This window comes from Hyperolius riggenbachi, chromosome 11 (genome assembly GCF_040937935.1).
Source record: "Hyperolius riggenbachi isolate aHypRig1 chromosome 11, aHypRig1.pri, whole genome shotgun sequence".
NCBI lineage: Eukaryota > Metazoa > Chordata > Amphibia > Anura > Hyperoliidae > Hyperolius > Hyperolius riggenbachi.
In genome coordinates this window covers 146355460-146371091 of record NC_090656.1, presented here as the reverse complement: position 1 = coordinate 146371091, position 15632 = coordinate 146355460, and the positions used below count along the sequence as shown (strand labels likewise).

The 15632-nt window shown below is 43.6% G+C and overlaps 1 protein-coding gene across 9 annotated transcripts in view; it reads right to left on the bottom strand.

Moving 5' to 3' along the window:
- KCNK4 (potassium two pore domain channel subfamily K member 4) overlaps positions 1–15346 on the bottom strand; it is a 716641-nt gene extending 701295 nt beyond the window's left edge. For 2 of the 9 annotated variants that reach the window (XM_068261285.1, XM_068261282.1), the window contains exons 1-2: positions 15288–15346; positions 13754–14073 (exon numbers count right to left, since the gene is read on the bottom strand). In XM_068261285.1, coding sequence (XP_068117386.1) covers positions 13754–14073; positions 15288–15312 — 345 coding nt within the window. In that variant the 5' untranslated portion in view covers positions 15313–15346. The other 7 variants (XM_068261287.1, XM_068261290.1, XM_068261283.1 and 4 more) reach the window with 7 other exon arrangements.
- Between the last annotated feature and the right edge of the window lie 286 nt (positions 15347–15632).

The following is a 15632-nucleotide window of genomic DNA, read 5'->3' as shown; positions in this document are numbered from 1 at the left end:
TATACTCCTTTGACATGAATATTTAAAAAGTTTAGACCCTTAGGTAACTATTTATGAGGTTTTTTTTATTATTATTGTAATTTTTTCATTTTATTTTTTATTAAAACTTGTATGTGGGTATTTTTTGGTGTGGGAGGTAAACAGGGGATTTTACATGGGTAAAAATGTATTTATTGAATGTAAAGTGATTTTTGGTGTAGTTTACTATTTGGCCACAAGATGGCCACAGTCAAAAAGTCCTGGGAGCGATCGATCTCGCTCCCAGGAAGAAGATAGAAGCAGGGGAACTTTTTGATCTCAGAAAAGCCGCAGCCTCTGAAGAGCCGCTGTCGACTTTTCTCCGGGGGGGGGGGGGGGGGGGGTTCCGATCAGTGAAAGGGATTTATAATCCCTTTCATTGATCGCTGGGCTAACGGCCCCCAGCAGGAGCGTGCGCGACCCACGGGAGTGCGCGCAGCCTAACTGGACGAAAATTTTCGTCCAGTTAGGCTGCAGTGGTTAAACCATTGCCTTGTAGCTCTTGCTTTATGTTTAGGATCGTTGTCCTGCTGGAAGGTGAACCTCCGCCCCAGTCTCAAGTCTTTTGCAGACTCCAAGAGGTTTTCTTCCAAGATTGCCTTGTATTTGGCTCCATCCATATTCCCATCAACTCTGACCAGCTTCCCTGTCCCTGCTGAGGAGAAGCACCCCTAGAGCATGATGCTGCCACCACCATATTTGACAGTGGGGATGGTGTGTTCAGAGTGATGGGCAGTGTTAGTTTTCCGCCACACATAGCGTTTTGCATTTTGGCCAAAAAGTTCCATTTTGGTCTCATCTGACCAGAGCACCTTCTTCCACATGTTTGCTGTGTCCCCCACATGGCTTGTGGCAAACTGCAAATGGGACTTCTAATGCTTTTCTGTTAACAATGGCTTTCTTCTTGCCACTCATCCATAAAGGCCAACTTTGTGCAGTGTTCGACTAATAGTTCTTCTATGGACAGATTCCCCCACCTGAGCTGTAGATCTCTGCAGCTCGTGCAGAGTCACCATGGGCCTCTTGACTGCATCTCTGATCAGCGCTCTCCTTGTTCGGCCTGTGAGTTTAGGTGGAAGACCTTGTCTTGGTAGGTCTACAGTTGTGCCATACTCCTTCCATTTCTGAATGATCGCTTGAGAAGTGCTCCTTGGGATGGTCAAAGCTTTGGAAATCTTTTTGTAGCCTAAGGCCTCTTGCACACTGCAAGAAATTCAGATTCAGATTCCGCTTTTTAATCAGTTTTTACCTCCGATTCAGATTCAGATTTGCAGTGTGCAAGGAGCAAACTGCAGATCTGAATCTGAATCGGAAGTAAAAACAGATTAAAAAGCGGAATCTGAATCCGAATTGCTTGCAGTGTGCAAGAGGCCTAAGTCTGCTTTAAATTCCTCAATAACTTTATCCCTGACCTGTCTGGTGTGTTCTTTGGACATCATGGTGTTGTTGCTCCCAATATTCTCTTAGACAACCTCTGAGGCCGTCAGAGAGCAGCTGTATTTGTGCTGACATTAGATTACACACAGGTGCACTCTATTTAGTCATTAACACTCATCAGGCAATGTCTATGGGTAACTGACTGCACTCAAACCAAAGGAATAATTATGCACACCCCACTTTGCAGTTATTTCTTTGTAAAAAATGTTTGGAATCATATATGATTTTCATTCCACTTGTCACGTGTACACCACTTTGTATTGGTCTTTCACGTGGTATTCTAATAAAATTGATTCATGTTTGTGGCAGTAATGTGACAAAATGTGGAAAACTTCAAGAGGGCCGAATACTTTTGCAAGCCACTGTATGCTACTGTGATTCTGGTGTACTATTATTTAATAGTCTGTATTGATTAATTTTGTCATGCTTTTGTACTCAATATCTCAGTTTTGCCTGTACAATTCTCTCTTTGCACTTAAATAAAAACCCATCTTTATAATAAATAAATAAATAAATAAAAAATGAATGGCCGTTTTTAATGCAGGCACAGTTGTGAAAGGTAGCTTCCAACCCCCCACGGTGCAGCTAGGGTTGTTAACCCCAGCATGCGTGATGACGTCACTGTATCTATGAAAGGATATGCAGCCGCCAGCAGAGCCCGCCCAAGCATGAAGAGATGGAGGAGGGACAGTGTTGAACTGAGCTAACTGTGCGATTGATGCAGACAGATTCACTCAGTAGAAGAGAAAACAAGGTGTACAGTTTTCTTATTTTTATTATTTTTTTTTTGATTAGTTAATTTCATTCGATTATTTCGTTAGATCGAATATAAAGATTTTCCAACATGTCCGATCGGATTTTTATAGAAAAAAAAAAACGGAATTGTTCATTTTTTTCTTGATCAAAAAAAAAAAAAAAATTTCTACTTTCATTCAATTAGATCATTTTAGTCGAATAAACGAGGAAAATCTAATGTTTTTATTGTACCATGTATGGGTACCATAAGTGATAACAGCAGGTGGGGACTATGGTGGGGCTGTCGGACAGCCAGAATGGGACAGTGGGGTGTTTTCCAGTGGAACCAGTACCTCCATAACACCCTAACTAAAAACTTCCTGGAGCTGTCCTTGAAAATATTCATCAAAGCTACCCCAAGGCCCCGTTTACACGTAATCAGTTGGTACGCGTTTTTTTTTCTCCATAGCAGTGCATTGTGACAAAGATTTCAGTTAAAATGCATTAAGTGTGAACAGTGCCATAGGAAAACATGGGCATTACTTTCAAAATCAGTTGTGCTTTCAGTTATAACTGAGAGCAACTGATTAAGTGTAAACAAGGCCTTAGAGGAATCCTAACATTCAGTACAGAATAATAATTCCAATAACTGATAGTCTTAATTAATAGAGTCCAATCACCAGAGGTCTCAGATACACCAGCAACAGAGGGAGAACTCAACTGGGTGGAGGTGGGGGGTAAATACATGGCCAGAATAAGGCCCAGTACACACTTTCAATTATGATTGGCCAACCACTGACCAATTTTTCCACCCCCATGTAGTATAAGGATCAATAGATATTAAATGCTATGAGCAGATTGTGTAGTTAAATCCTCATAGTACATGGAGGTGGTAAAATTGGTCAGTGATTGGCCAATCATAATTGAAAGTGTGTACCAGGCTTTAGATTACTGAGTCTCACCCTGCACTCTTAAAGGGAAGGTCCAAGCAAAAAAAAAAATTAGTTTAACTTACCTGGGGCTTCTACCAGCCCCATGTAGCCATCCTGTGCCCTCGTAGTCACTCACTGCTGCTCCAGTCCCTTGCTGGCAGCTTTCTGACCTCGGAGGTCAGGGCTGCATTGCATACATTTTTACGCATTCCAGCTAGTGCAGGAACAAAAATGTATGCGTTGCACCACTAACGCGGAAAAATGTATATGTTAATGTTCCTGCACTAGCGGGAATGCGTAAAAATGTACGCAATGCGGCCCTGACCTCCGAGGTCAGAAAGCTGCCAGCGGGGGACTGGAGCAGCAGTGAGTGACTATGAGGGCACAGGATGGCTACATGGGGCTGGTAGAAGCCCCAGGTAAGTTGAACTATTTTTTTTTTTTTTGCTTGGACCTTCCCTTTAAGCACAAACGCTTGGGGAATCTCAGAACAGAGACAAATTAAGTGTAATTCATTTTTCCAATTACCAATTTACTCAGGCAGAAATAAAGGTCCTTGAAAAGGGTCTCACCTTTTCTCCAGCAAAATCATGGGAGAAATGTTAACTCTTCAGTGTTCTCCCCAGGTTGCATGAAAAAGTAGCCGGGTGGGGTGTGAGGGGGAAATGCAGGACTCTGCTTACAGCATAGGAAGAGGTTGAGGAGGCGAGCCGATAACAGTCGGGTGCTGCCCAAATGTAGCTAGGTGGAGCAACCCAGCTAAAAAGAACCTGGGGAGAACACATACAAAAATGTATGCTTGTTTTGCAGAACACTGGCTTAAAAGAAACAAACGTTTTGCAGCTTCCTCTACAACGGAAACAGAATTTGTTTTGAACGAAGTAGACAGACAATTGCTGAACAACCTTATGCAAAGCTCAAATGGACAGGGCTGTAAACTCGCACGTTGGCCAGTTAACGCTCAGCATGCTGTGTTTAAATCTGTCGGAACCAGCTGCACTGAACTCAATTTGAAAGCGAAATAGGAATATTGTTGCATCGTGTTGCAATGCGATATTGTCCATTGCGACAGAACGCAATAGACACAGTGTGAAAGGACCCTGAGTTTGGATTTACTTGCCACTCAGAGCAGTTTGTAATTGAAAGAAAAGTGCACAACAGATCACTGAAACAAAGCAGACCATAATCAGGAAACAACTTCTACTTCATCCTGCTTAATGAAAAATGGCGAGCACAAAAGAATAGGGGGGGGGGGGGGGGGACTCATGAAAGATTTATCCTGTACAGTCCACAGTGTTTCAAAAGAACAAAACAGGAGTTTTAAATAATGCAGAGCATAGGAGGGCGTGGGGTCCATAATTACAGTCTCGCTCTAATCTGCTATTAGAGAATACATTAAAAAAGGTGGTGACGTTTTTCCTTAGCTTTTTCAATCGATTTTCCATAGAAGTGAACAGAAAATTGATCGGAAATCAGATCGGACATGTTGGAAGTAATCAATCTGGTAGTAAATATGCCAGAAAATCTTATCGTGTGTATCAGGCATAACTAAGATGGTTTGCTCCCTTTCAACAGGCTTTGCTTCCAATTGTTACAAAATATAAACATTTTGGAAAGAAGTCAGATCACTGAAATTATGTAATCATATTACAAAATCTCCTGAAGTATTTTTTCATGCAGGCCTTTTACCACTTAAAGAGAACCTGTACTGAGTAAAAATATTTAAAATAAACACATGAGGTAACTTCAAATGAACATTACATAGTAACCTTGCCATCAGTTCCTCTCAGAAGCTCACCATTTTCTTCTGACAGTGATCTCTTCCAGTTCTGACAATATTTTGTCAGATCTAAAATATATCAGTTGCTGTCAGTTATAGCTGAGTGGACAACTGATGCGCCCGGTAATGTCCATGTTTCCCTATGGCTCAAGTGGGCGATGTTACAGTTTAACTGTGTGCTGACCAGAAAGCTGTTATGGGGTAATGGCCATTTTCAAAATGGAGGACGGAAAATTCCCTTGATCACAGTGAACAAACAGGACGCGGGACAGGAGAAAGACACTGAGGAGTAGACTACATGGAAGGTAAGTATGACTTGTGTATGCTTATTTTGACTTTTAATTTTCAGTTCAGGTTTTCTTTAAAGAGAACCTGAACTGAAAATAAAAAGTCAAAATAACCATACAGAAGTCATACTTACCTCCTGTGTAGTCTACTCCTCAATCTCTTTCTCCTCTCCTGCATCCAATTTGTCCACCGGGATGAATGGAATTCTCCGTCCTCCATTTTAAAAATGGACATTACCCCATAACAGCTTCCTGATCAGCACACTGTTAAGCTGTAATATCCCCCACCTGAGCCATAGGGAAGCATGGACATTACCTTGCACATTCAGTTGTAACTGAAAGCTGCTGATATAGAACTGACAGCAACTGGCATATTTCAGTTGAAAGGATCACTGTAAGAAGAAAATGGTGAGCTTCTGAGAGGGACTGACAGTGAGGTTAGTATGTAATACTAATTTGCAGCTACGTCATGTGTTTATCTTAAATAATTTTACTTGCTTCAGGTTCGCATTAAGTCTACCTGGACAACTATAGTTGTCCAGATAGACACTAATCACTACACATCCAGTGTTTCAGCGCAGGTGCTCGGCGGCATTTACGTGGAGCCAATCGCAGTGCCTGGAATTAACGGACATGACACCGATCAGGGCCCATGTCCATTCATAATAACGACAGTAAAGTATTGCGCAAAAAAAAAAATTCATTTTAACACTCCCTAGTAACCCAGGATAGTGTTGAAACAACTACAGTGTTTGTAGTGGCAAAAAAGTAAAGTTACAGTAACCATACATTTTCAACAAAAGAATATAATGAATCCCTTCCAAAGCCCCCCCCCACCCACCCACCCTCCTTTTTCAAGTTACCAAACAAACTCGGCTTTTTTTAAATATGTACTGTATATCATGAGGGTATATTACTGTTATTTTAGTTACAGAGTATCCAGCAAGCTCATGGTAAACCAGAACTCCCAGGAGCGTGTAAGAGGCACTGCAGCTTCACACAAGTGAATCCCCCCCTTTTCTGCCCACCAACAGAGCTTTCTGTTGGTGAGCTCTGATTGGTGGTGTAACGTTTATTTATTTTTTAATTTATTTGTATTTTTTTTTTTTATAAATTTATCTTTTTTTTATTTATTTATTTTTATAACTCTCTTCCCTTCCCTCCAACAGCCAATCAGGGCGATCCTCTCTCATAGGCATCAGCCTTAGAGAGGGGATCACAATCGAAGCCTCTCTAAATATATGCATGCTATGGAAAGAAACATTTTATTGCTTTTAGAGGAGTTATTAGGCAAACCAGCCCAAATGGGCTTTACTCACCTGGGGCTTTCTCCAGCCCCTTGCAGCTGACTGTCCCACGCTGACCGCTCCACTCCCCGCCGCTGTCCTGGTCTCGGCGCTCGTTATTCAGGCCGACCGCGGGGTCAGCCTTACTGTGGCGGTGCGAAGGGCAGCTGTCAATCACGGCCCCGTGGGCCGCGGCGAACTGCGCAGGCACAGAACTACTGCGCCTGCGCAGTTCACCGCGGTCCATGTGGCCATGATTGACAGCGGCACTTAGTGCAGCCGCAGTAAGGCCGACCCCGCGGTCGGCCTGAATAACGAGTGGTGAGACCAGGACAGCGGCAGGGAGCGGAGCAGTCAGCGTGGGACAGTCAGCTGCAAGGGGCTGGAGAAAGCCCCAGGTGAGTTAAGCCCATTTGGGCTAGTTTGCCTAATAACTCCTTTAATGCATTTTATTCACCTTGGGCGCTTCTGGGGACAGCCGAGTGACACGCTGTCCCCAGTACATCACTGCAGTAGAACGCAGCGCTGTACAATGTAAATAGACAGCGGTTTTGCCATCTAAAAGTCTGCTAGCGGCGATCGCCGCTGGTAGACTGATGATGGAACGAAGCTCTGTCATTTAAGCAGGGATGCGCGCGTGCGTGATCCCCTGTAAAACCCTGCCCCAGGACTTGGCAGCTTTCGGCGTTAGGCGGTAGGGATTAAATATAAAATAAAACTGTGGGATATCTAAAAAAGTCATTTTTAGAAGAAGGAGGATAGCCACAATTGTTTTTATCATCAATTTATTTTCACCTCGGATGTCTTTTAACCACTCTGCAACCGCCTAACGCCGATTGGTGGCTGCAGAGTGGCTACCACAGGACCGCCTAATGATGGAAGGTGTCAAGTCCTGGCGTAGGGGATTAGCAGAGATCGCACATGCATATGTGTGCGCATCCCCGCTGACTGACGTAGCGGAGCTCCAAGATCAGCCTGCCCAGGCTGTTAAAGTAAAAACACCCAAAACAGTTTATTTACAAATACAGCTCTGTGATCTACGGCAGTGCTGTACGGGGGACAGCTTATTAACATAGCTGCCCCCCTGAGTGGCTCACAATGAGATCCCCTTTCATAGGCTGATGCCTATGAGAGGTGAACACTGATTGGATCTCATGGGGAGGGACGGAAATAAAAAGAAAATAGACAAATTGTAAAATAAATAAGAACAACATTAAAAAAAAATGCAGCAGCAATCAGATGCTACCAACAGAAAGCTCTGTTGGTAGCAAGACAAGGACGTAAGATTCATTTGAGTGGTAACTTGTATGGCTCTGCAGCGAGCTGTTAAAGGTGCAGAGCTCTGAATTATAAATAATAGCCTGGTCACTAGGTAAGTGTAAGCCTGTGGTCCTTAAGTGGTTAACAAGCTGACATGTTGTATTCCAGTGGTGCTGAAGATGTATATAGCTTTCATGTACATCAAAGAGATTATTTACACATTCAGCAGTAATGCACTGGGAGACATCTCAGAGCTCATGCCAACCTGAATAATTGCAAATACCTTCTGATTTAAGAAGGCAAACTTCTGAAATTTTAGTAAGTAAGGGCTTTTAATTTTTGACCTAACAAAAAAAAACTCAAAAGAAAGAAATTTCCAAATAGTATATTGTCACCATACATTGTACTAGGAACAGAATTTAAAATGTTGTAACAGCAAATAAAATGGGTGGGTTTTATTTATAGTAGCATTGCTTATTTTAAAACTATAGGGCAGAGTTCCCCAACCCTGTCCTCAAGGCCCATCAACAGTGCATGTTTTGCAGGAAACCACAAGCATGCACAGGTGAGGTAATTAGTGTCTCATCAGAGCTGATTAATTACCTCTGTGGATTTCCACAAAACATGCACTGTTGGTGGGCCCTGAGGTCAGGGTTGGGGAACACTGCTAGGGGATGGAACTGGAGAAAGTTTACTTTTTCATTTTTTACCTATAAAATGCATAGAAAATAAAGTACTGTGTTTTTCGGACCACAAGATGCACTTTTTCTCCTCCAAACATGGGGGGGGGGGAGAGAAAGTCATTGCGCCTTATGGTCCGAATGCTAGGTCAGGTGCCCCTCCCCCCCCATAGTAATTAGCTGGCCCCTGTGTCCCCGTCGGTGATTATCTGCACCGTGTCCCAGCTGGTGATTCTCTGCCCCATGTCCCCGCCGATAATTATCTGCGCATGTCCACGCCGATAATTGTCTGCCTGTGTCCCATCCGTCTCTGTCTCCTTCCGTCCCCGTGTCACTCTTACTGCTAGGAGGACGCCAAAGTGCAGAGAGGAGAAACGGTAATCCTCCATACAAAAACCGCTGGGGGATCCGTGCTTGCAGCCAAAGTATCTCTCCCTTCTCTTCCGCATTGGTGACGTATACTGAAATGAAGGGAGAGATAGTTTGGCTGTGAGCATGGATTCCCTAGCAGCTTTTGCAGAGGATTACTGCTTCTCTTCTCTGCACTTCAGCAATTTTTCTAGTGGTAAGAGACACAGGGGGGCAGAATGAGACTGAGCGGAACAGGACACGGGCAGATAATTGCCAGCGGGGATACGGGCAAATCATTACCGGCGGTAAAACATACTTTTCTTCCTTGGAAACCTACATCCATTATTTAATATAATTTGTGAAGCGCAATGACATGCTTTGGCCTATAGCATGGGTTCGGAATCTGAGGCTCCCCAGCCGCAACTTAAAGGGGAACTGAAGAGAGAGGTATATGGAGGCTGCCATGTTTATTTCCTTTTAGGTAATACCAGTTGCCTGGCAGCCCTGCTGATCCTCTGCCTCTCGTACTAATAGCCCTTGAACAAGCATGCAACAGATCAGGTGTTTCAGACTTTAAAGTCAGATCTGACAAGACTTGTTGCATGCTTATTTCTGGTGTTATTCAGATACTACTGCAGAGAAATTGACCAGCAGGGCTGCCAGGCAACTGGTATTGATTAAAAGGAAATAAATATGGCAGCCTCTGTAGAGACAACTGTAGAGAAAAGAATATGGAGGCTGCCATAGTTTTTTTTTCCCTTTTAAAGAGACACTGAAGCGGAAAAAAAATTATGATATTATGATTTGTATGTGTAGTACAGCTAAGAAATAAAACGTTAAGATCAGATACATCAGTCTAATTGTTTCCAGTACAGGAAGAGTTGAGAAACTCCAGTTATCTCTATGCAAACAAGCCATTAAGCTCTCCTACTAAGTTAGTCGTGGAGAGGGCTGTTATCTGACTTTTATTATCTCAACTGTAAGTAAACTGTTTACTTTTTCTCTGCTAGAGGAGAGGTCATTACTTCACAGACTGCTCTGAAAGACTCATTTTGAATGCTGAGTGTTGTGTAATCTGCACATATTATAGAATGATGCAATGTTAGAAAAAACACTATATACCTGAAAATAAAAGTATGAGAATATTTTCTTTGCTGCTAATCTTCTAGTAATTATTCATAGTACACAACCAATTCACGATATCAATTTTTTTTTTCACTTCAGTGTCTCTTTAAAGGGAAGGTTCAGGGAGGGTGGCTAAAAAATAAAAATCAATTTCCACTTACCTGGGGCTTCCTCCAGCCCGTGGCAGGCAGGAGGTGCCCTCGCCGCCGCTCCGCAGGCTCCCGGTGGTCTCCGGTGGCCGACCCGACCTGGCCAGGCCGGCTGCCAGGTCGGGCTCTTCTGCGTTCCAAGGCCCGGCACTTCTGCGTCCCACGCCGGCGCGCTGACGTCATCGGACGTCCGCCGGGCTGTACTGCGCAGGCGCAGAACTACTGCGCCTGCGCAGTACAGCCCGGAGGACGTCCGATGACATCAGCGCGCCGACGTGGGACGCAGAAGTGCCGGGCCTTGGAACGCAGAAGAGCCCGACCTGGCAGCCGGCCTGGCCAGGTCGGGTCGGCCACCGGAGACCACCGGGAGCCTGCGGAGCAGCGGCGAGGGCACCTCCTGCCTGCCACGGGCTGGAGGAAGCCCCAGGTAAGTGGAAATTGATTTTTATTTTTTAATCACCCTCCCTGAACCTTCCCTTTAAGCAATACCAGTTGCCTGGCAGTCCTGCTGAACTAATTGGCTAGATATCATGGAGGATAAGAGCACAAAGATGCTGGCACTGCAGTTACTGTCCTCGTGGGAAGGTGGGAGGGAGCGACCCTGTCACACACAGATGAGTATGGACAATGTGAATCCTCAGCGTGCTCAGGCAGAGTAGTGTCTGTATTAAGAAGGAGGAGAAAAGCGTCGGCACTGCTGTCATTCACTTTTATTCATAACTTCAGCATAAAAAACATGCATATAAGTATTGAGAAGAGCACATACCAAAAGGTGGACATGGATGTGTAGCGGTGGGTGCAGAGGAAGAGGAGCCTTACAGCCGTTTCGCGCTATGCGCTTCTACGGAGGCTGCCGAATGAACTAAATGAACTATTTGGCTGCAGGAGTTTCTGAATCACATCAGAAACAAGCATGCAGCTAATCGTGTCAGATCTGACAATAATGTCTGTGGTGATATATTGGGGTGCTGATGATGTTAGGAATAAAGGAACATATTCTTTCATTTTTCTGCCTGTGTTCCGTGTAGGTCTGCCAGAAGGGAGCTGTTACCTTGAGTTGCTTGGAGCAAGGAAATGGGTGATTGTCTTGACCATATGAGGTGCTTTGAGTTTCTGTATGCAGTTCCTCTGAGAGTGCTAATGGGATTATCTGCCTGGCTTTTTGAACCCAGGAGACAGCCTATTGTTTCAATACACAAAGCAAGAGGACCAGAGTCTGGAGACTAACACAGGAATGTTGGAAATGTACATGACAGGCTACTGGAAATTAAATTATTAGTGGAGGTGCAAACGATAACCTGTAAATTACATCTATTGGAAAGGGGTTGGAATCTCTGCAGACTTTAAAAACGGAGACAGGAAAAAGCCTTAATCAAGTTTTCACCTGGAGTTGAAAGCCTCACTTCACAATCTTTGATGTAGAGACTTTTACCTGGAAATGGAATATGTCCGAGATTTAATTAAAACCTAGTTCCTCCCCTCCCAAAGGAAGTTGCAGCCTCCAGGCGTAGCTCAGAGTATAAAAAGCAGAGGCAGATACCTAGTAAGAATCTTCTCTTGGAGATAGCGCATAGCTAGAGATGATCTCAACTTCTGGTCGAACAAGCGGCATGCTCCTGCCCGACAACGTTGAGACCTTCAAGTTGGTAACGTTTTTTAATCCCCATTTTTATTTTTACGCAAATATCCGTGTGTGTATCTTTGTAACCTCTTATTTTTGTAACTTTTATCTTTGTAACTTTTTTACTTTGTTTTTGTACATCTTTTGTATATATTAAGTTCTGCATTGTTCCACGTTTTTTATGGAATATTAAATCGTTATTTACCGTAATAAGCTTGACTCCTGCTGTGCTAAACTAACACTCATAGCCTAGAATAGACTGAAGTGTAACCGTGTATAAGTTCATGCCTAATTGTACGCTTGAGCAACACTACCGTATGAAATTGTAATTGCATTGTGTGTATGAGGCACTTCTGCCCTCGACAGCCGAGTGGGAAGTCTAACAGTATCGTTCGGAACGACTGTTAGTGGTTTTGCTTCATTACAGCGTAAGATTGCAACTGTGTGTGTGTGCGTGGCGTTCTCGTATTCGGCCTAAGCGCAAAGCTGACCCAAATACGAAAACGCGGAGTGCATGTTGAGCACTCGACAGCTGAGTGAACGTGTCTAGCAACGCCTAGTGGTGGCAGTGGGAAGTGTTTGAGGGGTCAAAGCCTTGTTTTTAGCTTAAATAAGGCTGTTCCTCGCTTGATCAGGTCAAACCCGCAGTCGGGAACCGTATACGCAGGCGTACCGCGGGCCGGTTCCTGACAATGTCAGAAACACCTGATCGGCTGCATGCTTGTTCAGTGTCTATGGCTAAAAGTATTAAAGGCAGAGGATCAGCAGGATGGCCAGGCAACTGGTATTGTTTAAAAGGAAATAAATAGTTCAGCCTCTATATCCCTCTCATTACAGTTGTGCTTTAAGTACGGCTCTTGTATCTGGCCCACGGATGCCTGTCCCGTGCACTCCATGGACAGTTATGCAGCAGCAAGTGGAGATCATCTCTCGGCGGCTAACAGCGCACAGGTTTGCTGCTTGAAAAATGCCCAGGACTGGCTGGGCGAAGTAGTTAGGCAGGGCCATCTTTGCCCAGGAAGCCTAGAATTGGCTGGGCGAAGGCTATCGGCACTGCGCCTTCGGAGCCCGGAAGAGAAGAGCCGATTGCATGTTCTCTCCATGCTCTCTCTATGTTCTGGCCGGAGTAGTTTCATTTGTAGGTAGCTGGTTTCTATGGAATCCGGAGGTGTGTAAATGGTGGCTACAGAGATTGGATTTTTCAAGCCCTCTGTTACCCCCTTCACTGCTTCACAAGTCAGTGACGTCTATAAAGAAAAAATTACCAGTACCTGATGTCCTTGTCATCTTAACCAAAACAGAGAAAATGATGGGTGGGACTAATCCCTCTATAAAGCACACTTGCAAAAATCTCTTTCCAGCATATATGGGTCACAAGCCTCCTGTGACCCATATATGCTGGAAAGAGATTTTTGCAAGTCAGTGTAGTCACAAGCCAGTCGGGTCAGTGCTTGAGCAGTAATGCGCTGACTTATGGGATCTTTTACAATTGGACTGAGATGGCAGTGAATGGGGGAGCGGAAAGCATAAGGGCAGGTGCCCGAGGACGGCTGTCAGCATTGGGTGCAATCGTGCACCAGGAAACTATGATAGCTTTATTTGGGCTTCACAGCTTACACTTCCAGGCATTCAGCAAGCTCATTCCAGCTAATCTTGCACTAGCACACTTCATTTTGTTATTTTGCACAGGTTGTTGTATGATGGTTTTTGCTGCATTTTTTGTTTGCACTTCTCTAAGGACCCTGATTTATATGGATTCATTGATTTCTTATTGCTGATTCATAGATTGTTTGCACTGTAGCACTTTCTGAAACATATTTTGATGAATAAGTTTGTAGACCAATGATCTATAGACCCAGTTAGAGTTTGCTTTTTAACAGTTTAGAGCAGTTCAACTGAAGAAATCTGAGAGATAGATAGATAGATAGATAGATAGATAGATAGATAGATAGATAGATAGATAGATAGATAGATAGGGTTTTGCCTCTTGCACAATACTCATCTTATTAAAACAGAGCCTCATCTTCAAAAACAAAACACTTGTGATATGTATATGAAGCCAAAAGTTGGTATTAAAAAATCATTTTCTTACCAATGCAAACTTGTCCAGAGAATCTTCCTGCACACACATATTTTCGGACAGAAACACAGCTCGGTGCTTTATGAGGAGGTCCTGCTGCAGAGCCTCAAATGGCTGCTCAAGCATCTGGAAGACCACAGCACCTGTTACCAGGTATCCCAACACAAGACCAAACAAAGCCAATACAGTCTTTTTCTTCATGACGTTAATGTGGCCAACCAGCTCCTCATCAGCTCCAGCTTGGTCTCCCAGTAGCACAGAATTTTGTGAAGAACAGGACAGAGGGTACAGAAACCCAGCAGGAATTGGTCCAGCTGGAGAGTGACAGGACACTACAAAAAAAAAAAAAAAAAAACAATGTTAAAGATTTCATTTAACCAACCTTTAATCAATGACTATATGAATGCAACTTCAGGCCACTTCTAACGTGTTACTATATTAACTGCACTTCCTAAACTACAATCTACTGAATCTACGATCTAATGATCTAGGAATGGCAACTATAAATTAAGTGTCGTAGCAAAAAACACAAAAGTAGTCTGAATAAGAGGCAGGAGGAATATGCCACCTTATCAAGCACTCAGAAGATACAAATAATATGAATATACTTAAAACCACGCAGGGACCGTTATACAAAACCTCGTAAGCTTTAGACAACTGTAACTTTCTATTCACAGACAAATAACACAATTGCAAACCTTACAAACGTATATTTTCGGTGGGCGGAACGTTGGCCTGCAACTTACCAGAAGAAAAAGGCGGTATTACAGCCAGCCAACACAAGTATGTCTAAGTATATGGCGTGTTCACAGAAACGTACACTCAGACACTCAGACAGGTATACCCTCAGAAGCAGGCCCAGCAACTCAGCATCTGCTTTTCATACCCTACTGACACTGATACCCATGCTGAATCCTTCCTCCTATCCACACACTGCATGGGCGTGGAAATACGGAGAAACACAGACAGTACGCAATATACAGTACTGTATAAGCTTAGAGACGGTCACGGCACTCTATATTGATAGGTAAAACGGACTGAAAGCTGCAAGCTCTCCAGAACCACACTGGGAAAAGGGGCAGATGCAGAAATATGCTGCAATCACCCAAAATGTTTTGCATACAAATTGTAATTTTAAGTCACAAAATACAGTATAACCGTTCTCTGTAGACCTGCACCATCAGCAAATGATCATTGCAGAATCTTCAGTGGTTTGCTTACTTTGCTAGTGCAGGGTAGGGTGTAGCAGAACCCACTGCTGTTACGAACGCGGCGTATTTATTTTCACGTGCCCGATTAATAGTGCTGACCCAGACCTCCGTGGTATGTAGGACCTATTATAGGCGCGCTCATGTTTAATTATTACAGATCAGGTGAATATTAAATTAAGCCAATTCTGCTAAGTACCCAGTCATGCATTGATTGATTACTACTCTACCCAAATTTGCAGGATTTAATTTTACCCTAGGGAAATCACTGCCTAACCCTTCTCTGAGAAATCCATACAGCATCATCTAAAACGTGTACCTTGCAAAGCATCACCTACTTGCTAGAACCACACATTGCTGCATAATCACCCCACCCAGTTTGCTATAATGCAACGGAATAAACATTCCTTCTGATTGAGACCTGCAGTGTCATTCCACCACTCCCACTATACTTATTCTGTATTTGCAGTCAGTGTTAACGCTTTTCTAAATTTTCTCTCACACGAAGATTAGTGGAATCAATACAAATCAGTACACAGACATAGGCTAGAGTCGGACACAAATGGGTTTATTCAACCTCACATTTGTCATATGTACAGTGATGCCCATAATTATTCATACCCTGGCAAATTTTGACTTAAAGTGAACCAGAGATGGGATAATGAAAAAGATGTATACATTCC